This window comes from Schistocerca gregaria, chromosome 6 (genome assembly GCF_023897955.1).
Source record: "Schistocerca gregaria isolate iqSchGreg1 chromosome 6, iqSchGreg1.2, whole genome shotgun sequence".
Taxonomy (NCBI): Eukaryota; Metazoa; Arthropoda; class Insecta; order Orthoptera; family Acrididae; genus Schistocerca; species Schistocerca gregaria.
Window position 1 is genome coordinate 76444442 of NC_064925.1, and position 24171 is coordinate 76468612.

General features: G+C 44.1%; 1 protein-coding gene across 3 annotated transcripts in view; it reads left to right on the forward strand.

Moving 5' to 3' along the window:
* Positions 1-24171, forward strand: part of LOC126278049 (cytokine-inducible SH2-containing protein-like) — a 277315-nt gene that overhangs the window by 237023 nt on the left and 16121 nt on the right. Inside the window, exon 1 of one of the 3 annotated variants that reach the window (XM_049977844.1) lies at positions 22110-22326. The exons of the other annotated variants lie outside the window; for them this stretch is intronic. Coding sequence (XP_049833801.1) covers positions 22246-22326 — 81 coding nt within the window. The 5' untranslated portion in view covers positions 22110-22245. Of the gene's footprint in view, positions 1-22109; positions 22327-24171 lie in introns of those variants that run through there. 3 annotated transcript variants of the gene reach the window in all.

Sequence of the window (24171 nt, forward strand, 5' to 3'; positions counted from 1 at the left end):
ACATTTACCCAACATGGTTTCGAGAGAACTCCATCACCTTTCCTCACAAGATTTCTATCTAAGTTCTCCGAGCACTTCTGTCATACACCCGACTGGTCAAAATGCTGGCTGTGCGTTACTCAGTTCGTTCCATGCCTGTTGCCATGTCTAGACATGTCCGTACACTGCAAAAAAATTCTAGTTTTGGTTGCACAAGTGTCTTGTGAGCCATTCCCTTTACAGAAGGTTTGGTTTTTCAGAACCTTCTATTAGCTTTTCCTAATGCTTGCCGGTTTATCGTGTGCCTTTATAACAAATTAAAAAAAACACGTATACTGCATAGTATGATATATAAAGTATAATACCTTATAAACAAACGTCTAGAACTATGGAGACACCAGGCGGAAGTCTTCTGGTCCACCATTGTAGCCGGCCGCTGTGGTCCAGCGTTTCTAGGCGTTTCAGTCCGGAACCAAGCGAGCGCTACTGTCGCAGGTTCGAATCCTGCCTCCGGCGTGGATGGGTGTGATGTCCTTAGGTTAGTTAGGTTTAGGTAGTTCTAAATCTAGGAGACTGATGACCTCAGATGTTAAGTCCCATGGTGCTTAGAGCCATTTTTGAACCACCATCGTATGATCTCATGAGACATCCTTCTGTGACTAGTCTGACAGCCTAGGGTTCTCCGCAATCTCGGAGTGGGGATGGTTGCTTATGCCATTAGCGTGACATATATGCGCATGTGCCATTTTAGATTCTATTTACGTTTTATTTTGTTGTCCAGTCCATTTTGGATCGGTGCGTTGATAAGGTTTAGTTCATCTTCCACAGCGCCCCTTGCTATTTTTGTTGTTGGTCGTCTAAATCGGAGTATTTTATGGTTTGCATTGGTGATTTCTAGATCATTTACCAGATTTTTACTCTCCGCCATCCATGTGTACTCGTTCGTCAGAGCATCTGTGTATCTTGGCCATTTTGTAGGGGGTGGTTTGACGATACTAGAAATCATTCTCATTGTGTTACTTAGCAGGAGTATATTTTGTCTACATGTAGGTGCTTTACCAGATTGGGACGCAATATTCAGCGGTTGAGAAGACAGCACCCAAAGCAGTGGAACGCAGGATGGGTGTCGATGCTCCGGAGGTTGTACCACATACCTCTTGGATGATGTTTCTTGTTTTCAGCTTTAAATTTTTTTTGTTAGATGCTCTCTGAAAGATAGATTTCTATCAAGAGCTATCCCCAGGAACGTTGGTGTTTTATTGTAGGTGTATTGTTTTTAGACTATATGTTTGATTTTCTTTCAGGGCGTTTATTATTTAGGCGGAAACAGGAATTCTCCATTTTTGGCTCTGTTTGGTAGAAGTCACCAATTGAGAAAGTACTGTACTTTCCCACTATATAAGACGTCAGTTAGGTTCAAATGGTTCCAATGGCTCTGAGCACTATGGGACTTAACATCTTAGGTCATCAGTCCCTTAGAACTTAGAACTATTTAACCCTAACTAACCTAAGGACATCACACCCATCCACGCCCGAGGCAGGATTCGAACCTGCGACAGTAGCGCTCGCTTGGTTCCGGACACAACATCCAGCCATCACGAGGCAGAGAAAATCCCTGACCCTGCCGGGAATCGAACCCGGGAACCTGGGCGTGGAAAGCGAGTACGCTACCGCAAGACCACGAGATGCGGGCCGTCAGTTAGGATTTCTTTTGACGTAATATAGATTTTACATGATAATCACATTTATTAAAGCTCCTTATATACTTGTAATGAGTTTTATGGACTAGGAATCAACACAAATAAAACAAAATCATTGGTCATCAGCGAGAAATACATACCAAATTGTCATCTAAACATTAATGATAAACTCTCTGAACAAGTAAACAAATACACATATCTGGGAATAACATTAACAATCATTGGCATAACTCGCAAGAAATTGAAGTCCCTATTGAGAAAGCCAAAGATGGGTTTTCTAAAGTGACTAATGTGTTCAACAGCGAGCGCTTCTCAGATGAAACACAATGAAGATTTGTACGTTGCTACGTATTTCAAATAGTTTTCTATTGAGATGAGTCCTGAACTTTGGCCGAGACGACGGGAAAAAGACTAGAGGCATTTGAGATGTGACTAGACGGTATAATGCTAAGAGTTCCGCGGACAGATAAAATTATTAACAACAACATTCTCCACAAAATGATGGAAATGCAGGAAACAATGTCTCGGCCATGAAATGAGAGGAATGGGAACTTGCATACACAGCTGCAGGATGTTATTCGAGGAAACATATCTGGAAAAAGAAGAGGAAGAAGAACATTTTGGGTCGGAAGCTTTGGGACACGGACATCACACACGGGCGAGCAACATTTTCAAACAAGCAAACCTGATATAGCTATGATGGTGACGCATCATCCGAAACGGAGAGCAACTAGAAGAAGGAGGAACTGAAATCAGAATCTTGAGCTAGTGCTAATCTGAGTCGGACAGGAATTCAGTTACCACACATTTGTTTCATATCTGTTGTCATCATCGCGTCCCCGTAATCAGGTACTTACTAAATAAATGTAAATTGCCGTGTGGCTAGGGCCTCCCGTTCGCCTGGGGCAAGCCTTTCGAGTTGACGCCACTTCGGCGACTTGCGTGTCGATGGTTCAAATGGCTCTGAGCACTATGGGACTTAACATCTATGGTCATCAGTCCGCTAGAACTTAGAACTACTTAAGCCTAACTAACCTAAGGACATCACACAACACCCAGCCATCACGAGGCAGAGAAAATCCCTGACCCCGCCAGGAATCGAACCCGGGAACCCAGGCGTGGGCGTGTCAATGGCGATGAAATGATAATGATAAGGACAACACAACACCCAGTTCCTGAGCGGAGAAAATCTCCGACCCAGCCGGGAATCGAACCCGGGCCGTTAGGTATGACATTCCGTCGCACTGACCTCTCAGTTACCAGGGGCGGACAGAAACTTACTAAGACCCCAGGATTTGTTTCTCTGACGAGATGTTCAGCAAGTATAAAGTAGCTAGTAGAAGGCCAGGTGATGTCATGAATCTGTCTTTCCATACCTACACTTCTGGAAATGGAAAAAAAGAACACATTGACACCGGTGTGTCAGACCCACCATACTTGCTCCGGACACTGCGAGAGGGCTGTACAAGCAATGATCACACGCACGGCACAGCGGACACACCAGGAACCGCGGTGTTGGCCGTCGAATGGCGCTAGCGGCGCAGCATTTGTGCACCGCCGCCGTCAGTGTCAGCCAGTTTGCCGTGGCATACGGAGCTCCATCGCAGTCTTTAACACTGGTAGCATGCCGCGACAGCGTGGACGTGAACCGTATGTGCAGTTGACGGACTTTGAGCGAGGGCGTATAGTGGGCATGCGGGAGGCCGGGTGGACGTACCGCCGAATTGCTCAACACGTGGGGCGTGAGGTCTCCAGAGTACATCGATGTTGTCGCCAGTGGTCGGCGGAAGGTGCAGGTGCCCGTCGACCTGGGACCGGACCACAGCGACGCACGGATGCACGCCAAGACCGTAGGATCCTACGCAGTGCCGTAGGGGACCGCACCGCCACTTCCCAGCAAATTAGGGACACTGTTGCTCCTGGGGTATCGGCGAGGACCATTCGCATCCGTCTCCATGAAGCTGGGCTACGGTCCCGCACACCGTTAGGCCGTCTTCCGCTCACGCCCCAACATCGTGCAGTCCGCCTCCAGTGGTGTCGCGACAGGCGTGAATGGAGGGACGAATGGAGACGTGTCGTCTTCAGCGATGAGAGTCGCTTCTGCCTTGGTGCCAATGATGGTCGTATGCGTGATTGGCGCCGTGCAGGTGAGCGCCACAATCAGGACTGCATACGACCGAGGCACACAGGGCCAACACCCGGCATCATGGTGTGGTGAGCGATCTTCTACATTGGCCGTACACCTCTGGTGATCGTCGAGGGGACACTGAATAGTGCACGGTACATCCAAACCGTCATCGAACCCATTGTTCTACCATTCCTAGACCGGCAAGGGAACTTGCTGTTCCAACAGGACAATGCACGTCCGCATGTATCCCGTGCCACCCAAAGTGCTCTAGAAGGTGTAAGTCAACTATCCTGGTCAGCAAGATCTCCGGATCTGTACCCCATTGAGCATGTTTGGGACTGGATAAAGCGTCGTCTCACGCGGTCTGCACGTCCAGCACGAACGCTGGTCCAACTGAGGCGCCAGGTGGAAATTGGATGGCAAGCCGTTCCACAGGACTACATCCAGCATCTCTACGATCGTCTCCATGGGAGAATAGAAGCCTGCATTGCTGCGAAAGGTGGATATACACTGTACTAGTGCCGACATTGTGTATGCTCTGTTGCCTGTGTCTATGTGCCTGTGGTTCTGTCAGTGTGATCATGTGATGTATCTGACCCCAGGAATGTGTCAATAAAGTTTCCCCTTCCTGGGACAATGAATTCACGGTGTTCTTATTTCAATTTCCAGGAGTGTATAACTCTAGCAGGCCACATAAAGTACCGTCAATAAAAGCTAGAATTTTGTTTTTCTGTTGCACGGAGACCCTTAAAGGTTACGGAGAAGACACTAAATTCCTGGCAACGACTCTCACAGCCGATAAATATAAATAGAAACATAAAATCGTAACGACATGCACGGAGTGTGGGCTCAGTGCGTGTTGGCGTTGTCCTTGTTCTGCCGTCGTCCAATCGTACGAATTTCTGAAGTGTCAGAGAGGGAAACGAGATGAACCGGGCTACGATCAAAATATCCTGCTTACTACGTAACGATAACCAAATCTTATTTCGAACACGGAAACGTCGGCTACTGGAATCAGACGTGGGTGGGAGCGACGGCCAGATAGGAAGAAGTGGGGCTTGTTCGCCACCGTCGCACGATTTCACCTTATAACGGAAATTTTTCATACACTAATGGCTTTCGCGGAACGAAATTACACAGACAGCTGTGAGCAGCTCGGGCACTTCCTAGAAGGGCGAGTGCGGGATAGAACGAACAGGAGGCCAGGGAGGAAATGAAGCAACACGCAACCGTGCCGAGGAGCTGTTCGGTTTCGGCTGAATTGTGTCTCGTCATTCCTCAACGAGAACTTGTGCCAAGTGACTAAAAACGTTCTTGAAAGTAGAGGAGACATCGGCGACGGCTCGCAGCGCCATGTGTAAACGCGCCTGCTAGAATTTGCGAAACTCATTGTCGGCGACGAAATCCGGGTCCGGTGACGACGAAGCAGCGGTGATACGGCTCCGAATGTGTTGAAACAACAAACCGCACACACAAGAATACAGCCCGCTTCGCTGGGATACCTGACATTTGCCTCAGGGCTTTCCAAGTACCAAGTGTGTGGGTGAATGTCATCGCCTATTTCATACCTCTCACCATCTCTCTCTATCTCTCTCTCCCTCCCACCTCTCTTTCCCTCCCTACCTCCTCTCTCTCCCCCTCCTTTCTCTCTCTCTAGTGTAGAGGTCTAGGGACCGATGACCTCAGCAGTTTGGTTCCTTAGGAATTCAAACATACAGTTGCGTCTTATTAATACAATATTCTGTCCGGATTTTCATTTCTATCCTTGCAGTACTGTAAGCGCGGTTCGGTTCAAGACATCATGAAAAGAATCCGTACGATAAAATGAAAAGAATGCAGTAAGAAGGAAATCAAAAATCTTACGCACAAATGTGCATTTGATGCCTGATAATATACTAGAATGAAGTAAAACAGCCAGGCATTGACATGTCACTGTCATAGATCTCTGTTGATGGCTTATCTCGAAATTAATTGAGAAAAAGAACTGTATTTGGTAAAAAATAGTGTTTACCAGATAAAATACTATATTATAAGTACAGACCTCTAATCGGTTTTTATGTCCTTCAGTGACAGAGCACACGAAAAACGTTCGAGTTATGAGAATATTTTGACCTAAAAAATCGGTATACCTCAGTAGTTCGTGTGTACAAGAGTGTGCCTACCTCTTCTTTTATGGTCCTACGGTCTGCCTGCAGTACTTTTTATGTGCCGCGACCATACCTGACGGTGGATAGGGTAAAGTTTCCGAAATCTCGCTGTTGATTAATGAAATGGCACCGCTCGTAGCACAGACATTTTGTACACGATCACCACCGTAATAATCTCCTTGGTCGTAATGCGTGATCTAACTCCGAATGAGAAAGCCACAGGCGAGCAATCGTTCTCTACGAGGATGCGTAACGATGTTGTGGAAGGTATTGCATTCGCGAGAATCAGCACTCTGTCTCTGTTTAACAAACAAATAACAACCTGTTATTCCCATAATGAGATTAACTGATGTCCTGTTGGCGCTTTTCTCACTTCGGCTCTGGACGGTGCCTCTTTGTGATTCCATTTAATCGTTTAGTGACAAGAAGCAGAACGCTTTTAGAGCAGACTAATCTTTCGGTGCTTCCCCGAAGAAGACGCTGATAAACAGTGCGCTCTTCCGTCGGCAGTCTGGATACGAGAATGAAAGAGTGCGGTATTTCGTGAGCATCGTACTAACAAATATCGAACTGCCGGCAGCCGTGGATACAGGAAGTGCTTTTGCGTGTTTTTGTCGCTCTTACCTACGAGACGATAACTTCTTATCCGCAGGGACTTAAGTTCGGATCGGCGCTTCGCTGATGACTGTTTAAGAATCCAATTTAATTCCTGTTGGCGTACACGATGTGCAATCCCACCCATAAAGAGCTGCGTCTCTGTGAAAAAGTTGGTGGCCGTAATAAAAGTACGACTGCTCGATCAGCTACGTGCAGTTGCGGCAAACGGGTAAGTAGAAAGTGACGCATATTATTTTACACCGTGGTCCTGCACTTCGGCGGTGAAATGTCAGACTGCGAATAGAAAAGAGTCGGACTTCAATTATCATTCGCATCTATATTTTTTTTCTGACACTGAAACGTCCCCTTGGAAAAATTATACATAACTGTGCTTAAACTGACACACAATATTTTTTTAGCGCAACGCAATCTGACTTTCAGGAATCCCTACAAGAGAATGGCCCTGACTAACATTAACCTATACGTTTCACAAATCACTTACCTCACAAAAATCTTCGTTACTCAAACTACTGCAATACAGTGAGCGCCACTACTGCCAGCTAAATAAAAGATTCAAACTACGGAAGGCACTAACTACTGATAGGCATAGTTTGCGAATGAAAGATTTTAATAGAGAACAAACAATGTATTTACCTTAATAGTCATTATATATATATATATATATATATATATATATATATATATATATATATATCAGTTCATGACATCCAGTCTTGCAAATTTCAAAACTCCGCCATCTCTCTCCCCACATCCACTACTGCTGGCGGCTCACCTCCAACTGCGCAACGCTACGCGCTGTTAGCATCCAGCTGCCGCTGCCCGACACTACAATGGCAGACAACAATGCAAACCAGCCACAGACTGCGCACAGCACAGCCAGTGATTTTTCATACAGAGCGCTATGTGGCGTTACCAATAAAAAAAACCTAAACAGCCTACTTACAAACTTAAGCGCTTCTTTCATGTGTGGCAGCGAATTATTGGTGCTAAAAGTGCAAAATTCCACAGTGGTTCGGTGTTGACGTTAAACTGTAGACACACCTGTAACTGACTGGGAAATTCGGTTTAAAAGCCTCTTAAAATTTTGTTTCTGTGCGTGCTAACCAGCCTCTACGTGTTTTAAGAATGAAAACACCGTCAAAGTAAGCTGTAATCTGTTTTCAAGCTAGTGTGCGCACCGTTAACGTATGCCAGAGAGCTCAAATAATTCCTAGTCGACACCGAATGTAGGACTTGTCTTACTAACAATGGCTACTCGTAAGGTGCACTGAAGGCATCGAAGGAGAGGAGCGAGACAGCAGCAATGCGCCGCGTATCATGACCACTATGCTTCACTCATCTGCGTAACTCATGAATGACGGGCTAAAATTAACAGTTTGCAGAAAAAAAAATAATATTCTGGAAAGTATTTGATAGACAGTTGGATATCTTCAACATTTCGAGGCCCTGTCAGCAACTGTGTAAATATTAATTTTAATAATTAACAGCCTCAGTTGCACCGTTTACCTAGAACTTACCTAGGATTCAGTCGGGATAACCCAACCTTCTTCAGAAGTTCCAGTACAGAGCACTAGTGGGTGCCGCATCGCGGTCACGAAGTGAGACCGAGGCAGTTCCAGATACGTTTTTACAGTCTGACCATGATTTATGGATTTGTAGTTTCAGCTTGACGATGTCCACTATGGACAAGCGGTAGTTACTGTTATTCTGAAGAAGGTTGGGTTATCGCGACTGAAACCTAGGTAAATTCTAGGTAAACGGTGCAACTGAGGCTGTTAATTACCAAAGTTAAAATTAATAGACAGTTGGCATTAAATTTGTACGACAATCCATTTTTTTCTGCTGGTCCTACAACCCGAAAAACAAAAGTTGTCCCTCTCCGGACACGGTCCTATATCTCATTGTACGCCCTGACCTTTCTCCGAGCTGAGACCTGGCTAACTCAGGGAGTTATAGGGCGGCCTACAGCGTAACGAGGAACCCGAAGAACGATGCAACGCGGTGTTTTTTACTTATACACATCATTGCGAAGAATAAGAAGCCCAGGTCCGACTGAGAACGAATCATGCAACCTTTTTGGTTTGTATTATGATGTTTATTCACTTACCCACGTCCAGGGCCGGCTGTGGTAGCAGAGCGGTTCTAGGCGCTACAGTCTGGAACCGCGCGACCGCTACGGTCGCAGGTCCGAATCCTGCCTCGGGCATGGATGTGTGTGATGTTCTTAGGTTAGTTAGGTTTAAGTAGTTCTAAGTTCTAGGGGACTGATGACCTCAGAAGTTAAGTCCTATAGGCTATAGTGCTCAGAGCCATTTGAACCCACGCCCAAAATACTATCGACAACGTAAACACCTATGTCCTCGTATTTAGAGTGTAATACTGATGGGAACGTCGAATATTTGATTCAAGATTCTCTACTTCGACAGAAAAAAGTGTAAAAACCTCATGCCGTCAGGTTTATTTGCTTAACCCTCCTGACGACGTCCATCACTGTGCTTACATATTAGTCCTGGGATCGATACATTACGGTCACATGTGTTTCACCATTCTGGAAGATCTCTCACTGGCAGCACGATCCGAGTCACACAGTTTTCCCTCTTAAAATCTAGATCTTTCGTTGTCCACGCACATAACCTGAATAATGTAACGCAACAAGAAAAAAATGCCAACTGTATTTTACTCGTAGTAAGGGGTGTGGAAGTAGCTACAATGAATCACTTGATTTCTTTGCATTCGTATGTATCGATGGTAGGCAATGAATAGCTTGTAACTCATTTTGCTAAATTTTACAGGAGAAGCAAAAACGGATTCTTAAGAAATGTAGAAAATGGTACATGTGAAACTATATAGTAGAAGCCTAGCTATAGACAGCTTAGAGAAATACACGCGCTTTCAAATCTCACTTTGATAAAGGAGATACTGGTTACTGGAATTATGGCTTTTCACAGACAGATGGAGATACGAGGTTTTCAGTGCCTACCATCGATATATGAATGCAAAGAAATCGAACGGTTCATCGCAGCTACTTCCACTCCTCTTACTAAGTGGAAAATGCATTGTGTTATTCAGTTTACGTACGTGAACAAAAAACGATCTAGATCTTAAGAACGAATAATATGTGACTTGGATCGTGCTGCCAGTGAAACATCTACCAGAATGTGGAAAAACATGTAATCATAATGTCTTGCTGCCAGGAGTAGCATGTCAATGGAGAAATAGGCAAATAAACCTGAATCCATGCGGTTTGAAAATAAGTTCTTATTACCCTTGGAAAGCAGACAAGACGGCTGTTTATTTTTATTCTGAATACTTCCATGGAACTCTCCTGTCATCATTGAAACTCTTAAACCTCGGTTCTTCTGGTTTCCTCTTTCGTGACACAGTCTAGTTATGACATTCTATAGAAATATCGGACAGTAAATGGGAAGCTCCAGTAATGATAAAATATCATTTTTATTAACAGAAAAGCATACCTTTACTATGTATTTCAGTTTTATGTGAGATTTTGCATGAATTTATATCCTTTTCAGAACGTATAAGCACTGCTAATTTAGCTGGCACTTGCTGTGACGTCACTGAAAGCAGCTCAGCGTGATTTCCAAACATTACGAACTGATGACAAAAAGACCTCTGATCGGCGTAATGGGTCGCCAGAAGAGAGCAAGATTAAAACTTATGGTTTCGTGTGTTTTCTGGTCATTAGAGATGGACCATTAGTTCGGATCGGTGAAGCAGTGGGATTGAATGTGGGGAGTGCCTATCCAAGCATTCTTCTGAAGCCATTTGTGAAAACATAGAATCGAAATGACGAGAACGCAGTGTAGACGGTTCTCTCGAATACGGGACCAGTCCGCCACGTCGCTCGCTTTTCGCGAAATACGTCGCTTCACCCGCGACTTTTGAGAAATATCGAACAGGATCACTGAATCTGCTTCAGCTGTGAGCGGAGACAATAATTCGGCCTTTCTTTCATCTGTCCTTGCGTATCATTAAACGGCCTTTTTAGGGTAAAGTGAAAATGTATCCACGAGGAGGAGGTTCGTGGAGTAGCATTTTGTGCTTCTCAGTATTCTGTATGGGATCTTATCTCCATACAGATGGCAGTGAGAACAATTGTAGCCGTACGGAGATAAGCGGCATGTCAGATAGTCGTTTCCACGTAGTGACACAATGTAGTTTTATCTCCACTCCTCTCTATCTTTCTATAGTTTGTTTCCCTTTTTTTTTCTTTTTCTTCTTTTTCTTACTGCTACCTATTTCCGAATCACCGTAACACCTTTTTGTGTTTCATCACTTTCTCTCTCTCTCTCTCTCTCTCTCTCTCTCTCTCTCTCTCTCTTTTGTTTTGCTATCACCTAACTAATTCCCAGATTCTGTAACATATTTACATTCATAAGCTTTGCAACTTTTAAGCAGGTACTATTTGTTCTAAAACTGCGTCTGCTTTGTGTAGAACCTGTCTGTACAATGGCACATTTCAGTGCTAACTTGGAAGGAGTAGAAGTGATCCTAATCCATGTGTCCGCCGAAGCCGGCCGCTGTGGCCGCGTGGTTCTAGGCGTTTCAGTCCGGAACCGCGCTGCTACTACGGTCGCAGGTTCGAATCCTGCCTCGGGAATGGATGTGTGTGATGTCCTTAGCTTTGTTAGTTTTAAGTAGTTCTTAAGTGTAGGGGACTGATGACCTCAGATGTAAAGTCCCATAGTGCTCAGAGCCATTTGAACCAATTTTGTCCACCGAAAATAGACGGTTGTGGATGTAATACACCCGTCAACCTGGATGTGCTTTTGAGATGCCTTACTCCAAGAGCGTAATGAAAAACAGCTGAAACACGAAAACACGTCAAGTTCATACAAGCCACGGACTGACGGCGTACATGCACTGTTAACGTCTGTAGTATGTAGGCGTACGTGCGAATCCTCGTCCCAGGCTAAGGTGGCGATTTGGCGTCATGGAGGTCATCTTCGAGTTAAAAAAGTTTCATAATTTATTTCTTGGGAATTCTGTGGCACATTTACAGTTTTGGACAATAGATAACCAAATGAGAACATCAGCTGTCCGCGAGGGGTTCCGACCACGTGCTGTTCTTTTACGCTGCTACATATGACAGCGTGATGTTCGAGTGTTTCATTCTTGCTCTCGGCTGTAGGATTGTACATCTGACGGTGGCAGACGACGGCTGAAAACTGTTACATGATTACTGACTATCAAAAATTCTCATTGTGCTAAACATTTCCTAATAAATAAAGCTGTCAATCATGTGATTTCCATTAACGACAGAAATAGTTGTCTCTCTCTATTAAAAAAGATTTATAAAACGGAGTTGGTCTGCTTCACTGGAACAAGGACAAGGAAAGAAATTCGAATTTCCTGTTTCAAGGAATTGGCCTACGGTTGTTCATCGGTAAAACGTAAACCATGATGGGCGACCTTTGTACACAGCTCGCACCTTGTGCTATTCCAGCGTCTTTCCACAGTTTGTCTTCGCTTTACATAGGAAGGAGGGTCTCATTGTGCTAAACATTTCCTAATAAATAAAGCTGTCAATCATGTGATTTCCATTAACGACAGAAATAGTTGTCTCTCTCTATTAAAAAAGATTTATAAAACGGAGTTGGTCTGCTTCACTGGAACAAGGACAAGGAAAGAAATTCGAATTTCCTGTTTCAAGGAATTGGCCTACGGTTGTTCATCGGTAAAACGTAAACCATGATGGGCGACCTTTGTACACAGCTCGCACCTTGTGCTATTCCAGCGTCTTTCCACAGTTTGTCTTCGCTTTACATAGGAAGGAGGGTCAGAGCAATATCAGACAGCATGCTGGAACTAAACCGATAGTGTACATGTTGATTAAACCGGGCTACAATTTTAAAGCAGTTTTCACAAAAGCTTTAAAATAGAACATTTTTTGGTACGAAACGTGTTAATATTTACAGACTTTTGCACTTACGGAAACATCCTGCCAACATTTTTACGCTCCGCTGTTGCTACATCAAAAATACAGTTTTTGAGCTTATGTAAAGATGTTTGCGCGTCTTCTGTACTGCTCTGCCAGCCGGGGTGGCCGAGCGGTTCTAGGCGCTACAGTCTGGAACCGCGCGAGCGCTACGGTCGCAGGTTCGAATCCTGCCTCGGGCATGGGAGTGTGTGTTTTCCTTAGGTTAGTTAGGTTTAAGTAGTTCTAAGTTCTAGGGGACTGGTGAGCTCAGAAATTAAGTCCCATAGTGCTCAGAGCCATTAGAACCATTTTTTGTACTGCTGTGTGTACTCTTGATATTAGTATGTCTGCTTCCAACCTGTGTCGTATATTGATAGTCATGACATGCTCTGCACATTATAAATAGTAATGACAAATGTAATGTCGTGGCTTAAACCATTTTAACCCTTAGCCTTGAAGATGGTCGGTCCATGACTGAAACCGGTTGATATTTGGCTTTAAAATAAAAGCAGCTGACAGTCACATGCATTTTATACATTACTTGACGGCTGTTGATAGTCACCTTCCGAAAACGTTTTTATATCTTTTTTTTTTATTTTACTGCACTGCATCTTGTACATTGTGCGTAGAATACTGATTTAAACTTAAGCTCTTCCTGCGTCATAAATGGCTGGGAAAGATGTGACACATCTACCATTTCTTTAATTGCCAGTGCTATTTTGTTTTTATCCTTGATCGTAGTTTCCACAGTTGTGGAAAACTCACGATACAGTGACAGAAATCGTAATAAATGTATTTTTCATTAAACATATGCAGCGAAGCATCGATGCAAACACCGTTCTCTGTCTTGTCAAATTTTCCGTCATTCAATATTTCTGACAAACACGCTCTGTGTTTGACAAATACGTCAAACAGCACCGTACGCTGTCAGTGACAAGCATAGTGAAATTTGACAAATTGTTTGGTCGTTTTAGGGGCGTTAAAAAATTAGAGAGCGTCCTTCGTACACCTATTTAGACGAATGCTTGATTGGTAGTCAGCTCCTTACGTCGGGAAAGAAATTACAGTAAGACCTTTACATAAAAAGCATTCTGCCCAGTTGGACGGATCGGAAAGAGACGATGCGCGTAACGGCTCGTCCACGGAGATGGCGTTTACCGCTACTTTCGATTGAGACACGACAGATCCGGCAAGCTGCTGAAAACCAGACTCGGAGTTGCCCAGTCATCGCCGTAATGTACATCCCATTACCCCAAGAGTAGTCGCAGCGGTGGGCAACGGAAGACGGGAGGTTAATAGCGACGCATCAGTCACCACTATGACGTCACTAGCCTTTCGCAGGAGACCCCAGAATGGTCAACAGAGCGCTGTTTCAATGAAATCGCGCAGAGGCCAGTAACGAACGGCTTTTGCTGCCGGCGGGGGCGGAAGTGTCTATGTCGTTCGGCGTCGCTGCGCTGCGCCCCCGGCCGTCCTCCACAGCCGCCTGTCAGCTGTTTGCGGCGCTCGTCTTCTGCACTACGCTCACCAGTCCCACACCCACGCGTCCCGGAAAACAGCCCCCGCCACGCTCTGTGCGGATTCCGGTGTTGCAATCAATGCGCTTTCCTAACGATCGGTGGAAACTTCCGTAGTACAGCTGCTGCGTTTATCTTAAGAACGTTAAAGTTGAATTTATTCAGCGTCATATTTGCTGTAGCGCAGCCACGAACACGATCAGGGAAGTGAGCGATATCTTTCGTTCTCTGCAAACGTCAAATAAAAAATCTGTCACGCGGATCAATTAGGCGAGAGCGGGGAAATACCGTGCACGTTAGCCATTTTTCAAATATTTCGCATTTTTCGAACTCAATTGAAATGCTGAACACCTTCTTTTGGGCAAAAAATCAATGCCCCACACGTTTATGGCTTCATATTTGCTATATTAAATCGATTTACGTTCCTACAGCTGCTTTACAAAAGTGTTACGTTGCATGGTATTACCTCGAGGGGTGGGGTAATACCGCGCAATATATCTTACGATACAGCGTAGCACATAAAATGACAAAAACTCTGTAAAAATAAATAAAATTTAAGAAACTCGAAATTCAGAATTTATTTAGAATTGAAAAACATAAATTTTACAACTTATTGAAGTTTCTAAAGCCAGAAAATCCTTTTACTGGTAAAACAAAATCATTGGACTATGGTGTCAACATATTTATCCCCTGTTTGATTGGCAGTAGTCGCTAATATAGTTTTCAGCTGTTACTTTAGAGCAATCTCCTGTTTTTAGCCTATGTCTCAAAGCAGAAAGAGGTATTCCGTACATTCTTGCAGCTACTCTCTGTGGCTTTGCATTTTCTATAACATCGTGGAGTGCGCAATTCATTTCATGTTCCGTCCACCCTTTGCCTCTTTCTGTGGTTCTGGCTTTGTTTCTCACCATCTGTGGTTCAAAGGAGAAAGAACACTTGTAAGATGACACACATACTTCCAAATATATAGTTCACGAAAATACCACAAGAAATTACCATATGTGGCAATACCGTTCACCACAGCGCAATACCGTGCAACGGGCACGGTATTGCTCCGAGACAACATGACTCGCCATTGTAAATTCTAACCCAACAATCACGAAATTTAACGTCTAACATTTGATGTTTAAAAGAAGATCAAGAAATGCTTAATTAAGTAGACCTACTTTAAATATTGTCGCTATTAACATATATCCCTCACCTATAGACTTATTATCTTCAGATTTTATAAGAAAACAGTCGAAATCAATTGAAACCGATTGTCGAAGACGTCTGCGCCGTTGAACGATATAGACCCCTCTGTATCTGATTATAGTTACTTCCGCTGTGTGGCACCACCGTGCAGCGCTCTTTACCCTCTCTGAGGAACTGGATAAAGCGGTGCACGGTATTACCCCGCTGTACGGCATTGCCCCGCTCTCTCCTAGTTCCAGCGACTTTCGCAAAACATCGTTTGTGATGAATGAAATGTCGCAGAACAACACGCACGCAGACATCCCACAGCACTTGAAAATGGGAAGAAAGTCCTGAAACGTGTCGTACTCTGTCTGAAAAAAAAAAAGTAAGTAGGAAGTTTTATTATTTAAATCATTTCAGCGGAACATTCCTTCATGGGCGAGGTCGCTATCTGGGTTTCACATCAATTTGCGACTATATAGATTTGGGATCTCCGTGGTTTCCCTAAAACTATTCTCGTGAATGGCGAGCTGGTAGCTTCGAAAATGATTCTTCTATAGGGTACGGTCGGCCGAATCAGGTGGGGAGGTAAACCGGTTACATTCTAGAAATTTCCTCCTGACTACGATATACGAAGTGGTAAAGAAAGTGTTGCCACCTGGCGGTGACTGATGGAACTCAGTGTATAGGTTGGAAAGTAGAAGACTTGCTAAGTGTGTTTGTGGCGAACTGCGCTGTTTCTCTTGAGTTCTGAAAACATTATATTTTGTAAAATAATTTTGGATTCAAATTTATGTATCTGTGATACGGTAATTATTTTAATGATCTGTAAGGTAGTCATTGTACAATAAGTTCATATACTGCCGATGTGATTGTGCTCTTATCGGCGCGCTAATATGGTTTCGCAGGACTACCAACTTCAGGAAAAAAATGTTTTATACTTCCGGCGAATGGAGTCAATATTTTTTATGTCAATATATTGAAATATTTATTTTGTTTTTGTTCTCTATTACACTTGGCAAAATATAAAAGAAAAACTCTTTGTGGACAGAAGAATTATTTGAGGTCAGACATTACTGTCTTCAAGATAACTATAGAGTGAAAAAGATTGTCCAGGAAAGATGAAAGTTGGTCAAATATTATTTAATGAGGAGTAAGATTGGCCAAAGGAGAAGAAAGATGAAAAATCTCACTTTCAAAGCAACATTGATTATGAGAACAATACTAACGATCGCCCAAAATTGATTCTGTTGAATAGCCGTTTTTGCATTGAATGGAAACGCAGTACGTCGAACCAAGAAAACACAGCAAAGAAAAATATGCTTCAGCTTGTAGTCCAGTTCACGATACCAATGATGATGATGATGAGTCCCATACTCCGTTTACCGAGCGTAGGGGAGCGACGCGGGAGACCCGCGCCGCCATACTAGGCAACGTCCTAGTGGAGGTGGTTTGCCATTGCCTTCCTCCGACCGTAATGGGGATGATTGATGATGATGATGAAGACGACACAAACACCCAGTCATCACGAGGCAGGTGAAAAATCCCTGACCCCGCCGGGAATCGAACCCGGGACCCCGTGCTCGGGAAGCGAGAACGCTACCGCGAGACCACGAGCTGCGGACGATACCAATGGCATGCCAAATTCTTCTTTTTAATCCCACGACTTGTCGTTTCCAAAGAAGTCTATACCAAAGTTTTGAGCCAGGAAACAGAAAGCACTCCTTTTTACACCCCCATAAAATATAAATGAAAGCAAAAAACTATTTTTAAATGAAAGAGAAAGTCTTCTCAGTCAGGCAGATCGAGGGAACGTCAGATTAAAAAATGGTTCAAATGGATCCGAGCACTAAGGGACTTAACATCTGAGGTCATCAGTCCCCTAGAACTTAGAACTACTTAAACCTAACTAGCCTAAGGACATCACACACATCCATGACCGAGGCAGGATTCGAACCTGCGGCCGTAGCGGTCGCGCGGTTCCAGACTGAAGCGCCTAGAACCGCTCGGCCACTGCGGCCGGCGAACGTCATATTAAGAAGAGACTACACCCACAGGATGAATCATGTACGTCAGATTCCTAAGAACCCTCTGATCAAACAGATGAAGATAACGACGCATCTTGTGAACTCAGCTAGATTAAATACGCTGATCCAGTATCGGCAAAACTTGGTGACTATTGAGTGTCAAGGCAAGGGCAAGAATGTTACCATCAGGAATGTGTTATTACATTGAAGAAGAAAATGTCCGTTAAAGTGAAATGCGTTGTTATTTTAATGAGACTTTTTTTGTGCTGACTCTATTCGCCGGATTTATGACCCGATTCGCCTTAAACGAAGAAGGTGAATAGTGTCATGCACCTTTTTCTTCGTATTGATTTTGTGAAGCCAAAAACAGCAGTTCTATGTTGTTATATAGGGTGTCCCAAGAGGGATGGGCAATGTTCAGGATATGACAGAAACAATCATTCGTAGCAAAAATTTCTATCAAACGTGGACTCTTAAAATGCACAGCTTAAGATATATGAACACTTCCTCATCTCCGATACAGTGAAACAAATCTCTGCTATGCACGCTCTATTTTGGAAGGGATTAGTATGGGACAAAACAAGAAAAAAATTTCTAGTGAACATGGCATCTAAAATGCATATCTTAAGAGTTACGGGAACGTGTTCTGCGGAAGAGAGGTATTTCACAGTAGCGAAGATGAACAAGTCCTCTTACCTGTTAAGGTATGCGTCTTGAAGCCCATGTTACTGGGCGTGTTTTTTTTTTTTTTTTTTTTTTTTTTTTTTTTTTTTTTTTTTTTTTTTTTTTTTTTTTTTACAGTCCATACTACCTCCCCCAAAAACGTGGAGGGCAAAGAGCTAGTAGTTGAAGAGATTTGTTGCACAGTATCGAAGATGAAGACGTGGTCACAGCATTTGAGCTATGGCTATGTTTAAAGACTTGTTCGCTTTGAATGATCGTTCCTGCCGCATCCGTGACTATCGACCATTTCTTTTGGGACATCCTATGTAATGATTCCAATTGAAGCCCATGTTCAGAGAAGCACAGGTTTGTAGTTACTGTACAGGAACAAACGTATCTTTTTTAGAGATCAAATACCAAGCACTATTATGATGTACTGTTCAAATGGAAAACAGAGCAAGGATGCATAAAATGAAAAAAAAAAAAGCATCTCAACAGAATGAGGGAAGACAGATTAGTTAAGTACAGAATCCGTTATAAACCAATAGGAAAGAGAGATGTGGGACGACCAAAGAATAGATGGTTGCAACGAAGACTGAACAGGCTATTAGCCTACGCCGTAAAGTGAAGAAGAAGAAGAAGAGGAGGAATATATAATTTGTTTTCTCAGCTTTACTGGCTGAAAGGATGTAATTTACTCCGAACCATGTTTGCATATACAACTAACTAATAATGAGCGTATGGCATTGGTGGCCGGGAGACCCCTCGCGGGGCGGTTCGGCCGCCGCTCCACAAGTTCTTTAACGCCACTGCGGCGACTTTCGGGTGAATGAGGATGAAATACACGCAATACCCAGTCATCTCGAGGCCGAGAAAATCCCTGACCCCGCCGGGAATCGAACCCGGGAACCCGTGCGTGGGAAGCGAGAACGCTACCGCAAGACCACGAGCCGCGGACTGCAATTAACTAACTAACGCATTAACCATAGCCGATACCACACAGTACTTGTAACATCGAAGACATAGACGGGGCTAGTAATATTCCTTTGCGCCGAAGTGAAACTAACACTTGCGGAAGTTGGGCTCGCAGCGATAGCTGTGTACGTAGGCACTACGAAAGATTCACCAAAGCCTAAGACTAGGGAGCAGTTTATCAGGGTGCGCAAGGCGCTGGTCTTTTTCCGACGTGGCCATTACGACAGATTTCTTCGCGCAACTTGCCTCGCTGAGAACCACGTAAGAAGCCGCAGTGACGCAAGGGACTCTCAGCAGATACTATAGGACGTCAGCATCGCTTCTAGACCCTCGCTTCCTGTACAGGCTGATATCTGTTATGTCTGTGACGTCCGTAACTATAGGACAGTGCTGCTTGTATCATATGCCACTGGACTGCCAGAAAGTTATCCGACGACAAATTTCTTATCGCCGGGCGTGCCGGTTTAACATTTTCACAGACTTTTAAAAATTTTAACTTACGGACGTTACTTGTCCCTGCTATTACGGGCCACCAATCCAGTTAATACACCATATTTACTCAAATACTGTCTGGCACGCAGATGCAGTCTATATCGGCGAATTTCATTGACGATATCTTCCAGGTTATCGGAAGCATAAGAACTTAGTCAGAAAACGAACGGAAGGAAAGAAAAAAGTCAGTCACTCTGGAACAGTCCTACTGCCTTTTTTCTTCACTTTTTTTCATTTTTCTTACCGATATCTAGATTGTATTTAGAAGTTGCACTTTTCAGTGTTACTAGTACTTGCCGTACTTCTGTTTCCGCGTTAGTCTGTTCCAGACATCAGAACTTCGTATTAAAGATTTACTGGGTAATAGCTACGTCAACGGCATCCTCCTTGACCACATTACATACGCTAGAGCTAGCTTTTGACCTGTCACCACTTCAGCGGCTTGAGTGTTAATTTTCGATGCATAATTTATTAAATATATTCTCATTTGACCTCACGAAAGCGGGTGAACATTTTTACATCACAGAAAAATTCTAAGCGGTTATCGGGGATTGAAAGTGGAACCTCCGTGTCTGTAGACAACAGAGCAAACCACCATATCACGAGGTTAGCTGCCAGTTAAGTTTCACCAGATCCTATGAAGGGGCAGCAGGGTTAGCAATCAAACTATTTATCTGAAAAACATGGTGAAACACAGAGGCGATATTTGTTGTCAGTGACAAAGACTTAAAATTAATTTTCGTGCCTTCATTTCTCGTACTTATAACTATAAGTAAGCCTCTTGACAAGTATATCACGAGAAGAATTATATGACTATACTGTTATTATTGAAAACTTTACTAATCGATGATACATCCGAAAAAATACACTTGATTATGCTTAGCATATTCTGATTTTTACTTACGTTCAAGAGACACAGTTTCTTATATCGTGTTATAGTCGTGACATACATCGCATATTGATATGGTAATTATTTTCTATCACTCTGGAGGATATGCACAGCAACAACATATTTAAAATCCACACTCCTTTCGAAATAGCGATTCCAAGTATCGACTGTCGCCGTAAAAAAACAACACTAGGGCCTACGTTGAAACTGCTGTCCCGATGGAACATGTGAAGAGCACGCTTGAGATTTTCGTCTTGATAACATCTGAGGTAAACTCGTCAGAATACTTGTAACCACGGCAATGTTTTGTGGGCCATACTGCTGGAAAACCAATAACTTGGACGCATTATCTTGATTTCACAATACAGAAACACGAAGCTCAATAGTACACTGATATGGTCGTCAGATCAATGTGGACTGCGTTGAAACGTCCTTAGCCTATCCTTCCAGATTGTTTTCCGTAGTTTCACTTGCCGGTTTGATTCCCCATCGGTTTGTAACTCGGGAGTCTTTCTCGGCGACATGAATGAACCTAATCACGCCTGTTTTCTTACCTCATCCGTTGAGTTCTAATTGTCGAGATTACGACAACAATCACCGCCCTTGTCATCAAGCGTTAAAAGTGCCGGAAATGGAATGTTGTTCTTCCTTTTGTGTGCGAAGTCACAGAGATCAAAATTTTCCAAAGATCCGCCGAATTTGCGCACGCGTGAGGAAGCTAGTGTTTGAAGCGTTTCCCTCTTACGCCTGCGATATTATTTTGCTAAAAATTTTCCCTGTAAGACAAGGCAAAAGTACAATATGGTTATTTCCGGTGGTCACCAGTTGGTCTTGGTGACGTACGTTACATCAAACCAGTAAATCGATTGCCGAGGCCTGTGTTATAATTCTCCTATCAAACGGAGAATTTTTTTTATGTAAACATATACGAGAGGAACTGAGAGAAATGATCGGCAACTCGGTCAGACAGAGGCTCTGCTTAGCGGTGCATTATGAATAACGAAAGAACACGAGAAGCATTATACATCCGAACATTTCGTAGCCAACGAAATTACGGTTATCAACATAATCAGACCCAATACTACTAAAGAAGTCACACATATACTGTTACAATAATACGCTCAATTTAAACCAGACGGAGAGTACATGGAACATACATGCTTATATTAAGGCAGCTGGACAACAGATCTCCTTAATATGGCGAGAATAGTTGAGTATAGCTTTCTCGTTTGATTTGAGAAAAGGTTTCATAGATTTTAGTCGTTTAAGTAATCTTGGCTCGTTTGTAGAGTCTCTGGCAAAGTATGTATTTCTTTGGTTTTAAAGACAAAGTATTTCACACAAAGAATGAAAAGGGAATTCATATTATTTACAGTTTTAACGTATTCCTATCGGAGTACAATTATTTTATGATTTATACTTTCACATGACTTCATGACGGTTGCATAAATACTTGTGTCATATGTTCCCGTCTCTAATAACTTCATACGGAGTGATGATTAACTCAGAACATGGCTCTCGTGATGCGCAGTTTTGGTGCCGTCGCGCTCTAAAACGTTTGACTGACGACCAGAATAGAGGCGGCAGCTATTACGCATGACCCAGAAGCGGCGCCAGGCCGCCATTCGCCTGTTCGTTCACTCGCTAGCTCGCTGGCTGGCGTTGCCTCGGCGCGGCCTTCTCGGAAATAACAATAATAGCTTTTTGTGGAAGCCCGGCTCCTTGCGCCGCGGTGGGGGAAAGCCGTGGCATGTTCTGCCGCCCCTCCCCGCCCCTCCCCTCCCGCCCCGCTCCCCTCCCCGCCACTCCCTGGCGCGCGGCGCTTCGCCGTACTCCCCCACCACGCCAGCCGGCAGTCAGCACACGCGGCTCCACCAGCCTTCCCGAGCGCAGCGCGAGCAGCACTCGCTCAGTCGTACTCGTCGCGTCGCGGGCAACGCAAGCAACGGCGTGGAGCTAGCAGCAAGCAACAGGCGCCCGCTGATCGCTCGCCGCCATGTCTGCGTGCGCTTTCACTTGTCGCTTCGTGCCGCCACGGTCCTTCCTCGACTGCAGCCCACTCGGAACATCTGAAGTGGTACGCAATCAACGTCGGATATGACGTGCTGTTATTTCTCACCGCAAACTTCAATGAAAACGGGAACTATCTTGTCCACGCCTGTGCTTCACGGATCATCTCAGCAGTGTGTCCTAGCGGTGTGCCAGTGCAGTGTGTCATTGCCAAGCGCCGAACTTACGGTTTGGCATTGTGATTGTGATTCTACAGAAGTTACCAACTCCTGCCGTGTGCTGCTTTTCGTTCCACTAGCCTTCTCTCTGTGTCGAACAACCGTAGCAATTGTACAGTGAAAGTGGCGATCACCGCTACCGTCCAGCGCTGCATTCGCGATGGCACTTTACCCATTTGTGAGTCGTGCACCTCTGCTGCTTTTAAAGTTCAGAGATTTCTGCGTTGGCTTAGCGAGTACGAGAACTCGCTCCTTTCACATACGTCGGCAAAGCTTCTGACAATTTTCATTACCGTTTCGTAGCGTATATTCTTAAGATACAAGATGATAGCAACTGTGTAGAGATTAAGCATTGCTGGTTTCATTGCAGTGTTTTATGCTTATTTCTATATGTGAGCCGTGTTCCTGTTAGAAGCGTTCTTCGCGGTAGTGGCAGCGGGAAGCTATATTCTCGGTAAGAAGTTGCGACATACAGTTCTCGCGAGGTAGTGTTCTCGGTAGCGCTGGTTTCTAGATCTCAGAAATAGCAGCGGAAGTTTACACCGTTGCCGACGGTAACTACGCCGTCGTGTCCCTTTTAATACAGGTCTCTGGGCTAGCATGTTTCTCGCCAGAGCCCGTGTCATGCTAATTGGCCTTACGTTCCGTACCTCACGATGCTTCTGAGCGGTGATGAATGTAGACAGACCTCGCAGCTACGAAAGGAAAGCACTGCAAAAGCTACTTCCACTTATCGTTGAACAACCCTTTTTTCACTCAGCTTCACTACCGTACGACAGCTACATTAGTGAGAATCGTTTCTGGGCGGAAATGATTTTTCTCAGTTGCCAGTTGTGTTGGCATCAGAATCGTAACTGATTCCAGAAGTGGATCTTCATTTTCTCTAATTGTTATATGCAACTGTTTGTGGCATCACTGTCGTATTTATCACCATTCCAAAACATTTTCTGACCGGCAGGAATTCGTTTACCGCTAAAGCGCTCAGAAATTGTACGTCCGTGATGTCTGTGGCGCTGTGCAAATCTCGTTTCTGTTGTTGGTAGTTCAAGTCATTGTTGTTGCGTTTGGCGTACAGTTAAAATTTTTCTTGCTGAGATAAGAGATAGAAAATACTTCGTTTTATAGTTTACTATTGCATTGGGAAGCAAGTTCTATGGAAACGAAGTACTTTAACTCACCTCACTGTCAATATTGCGTTCTATATTTTTTACATGCCGCTTTTGAATGTCATTTACTTGCTAGTGAGTGCCCAGGGGGATGAGGGAGGGAAGAACATTTACGGCTTCTGTTATATATCGAGAAATCTACACTATACATATGCAAGGCTAGTTTTGTTCAGGAGAATTAAGGCGCCGATGTTATTCGCACACAATTCGAGTTCTTTGTTTCACAGGGATCATTTATGATTTCATATATGTCTAGTGTTCTATGCACTATTGCGTTCACAGAGCAACATTCATGATCTCGGCAGTTAGTGCGTGTGGTTACCCCTAGCTTTCTACATTAATACGGCGGAACTAACTAGGCAATACAGACGCAGTGAAAGTGACTTCTCTCCTCCATCCGCCCCCTCTTTCCCCCCTCCTTTTTTCCTCTGATGTCAGTCTGGCTGCGCCATTCAGTCGGCGGACATTGTTTAGTGGTGAGCTACCCACAGCACATGACCGTGCCTGCCTTCCTCGGCATGGCGTATA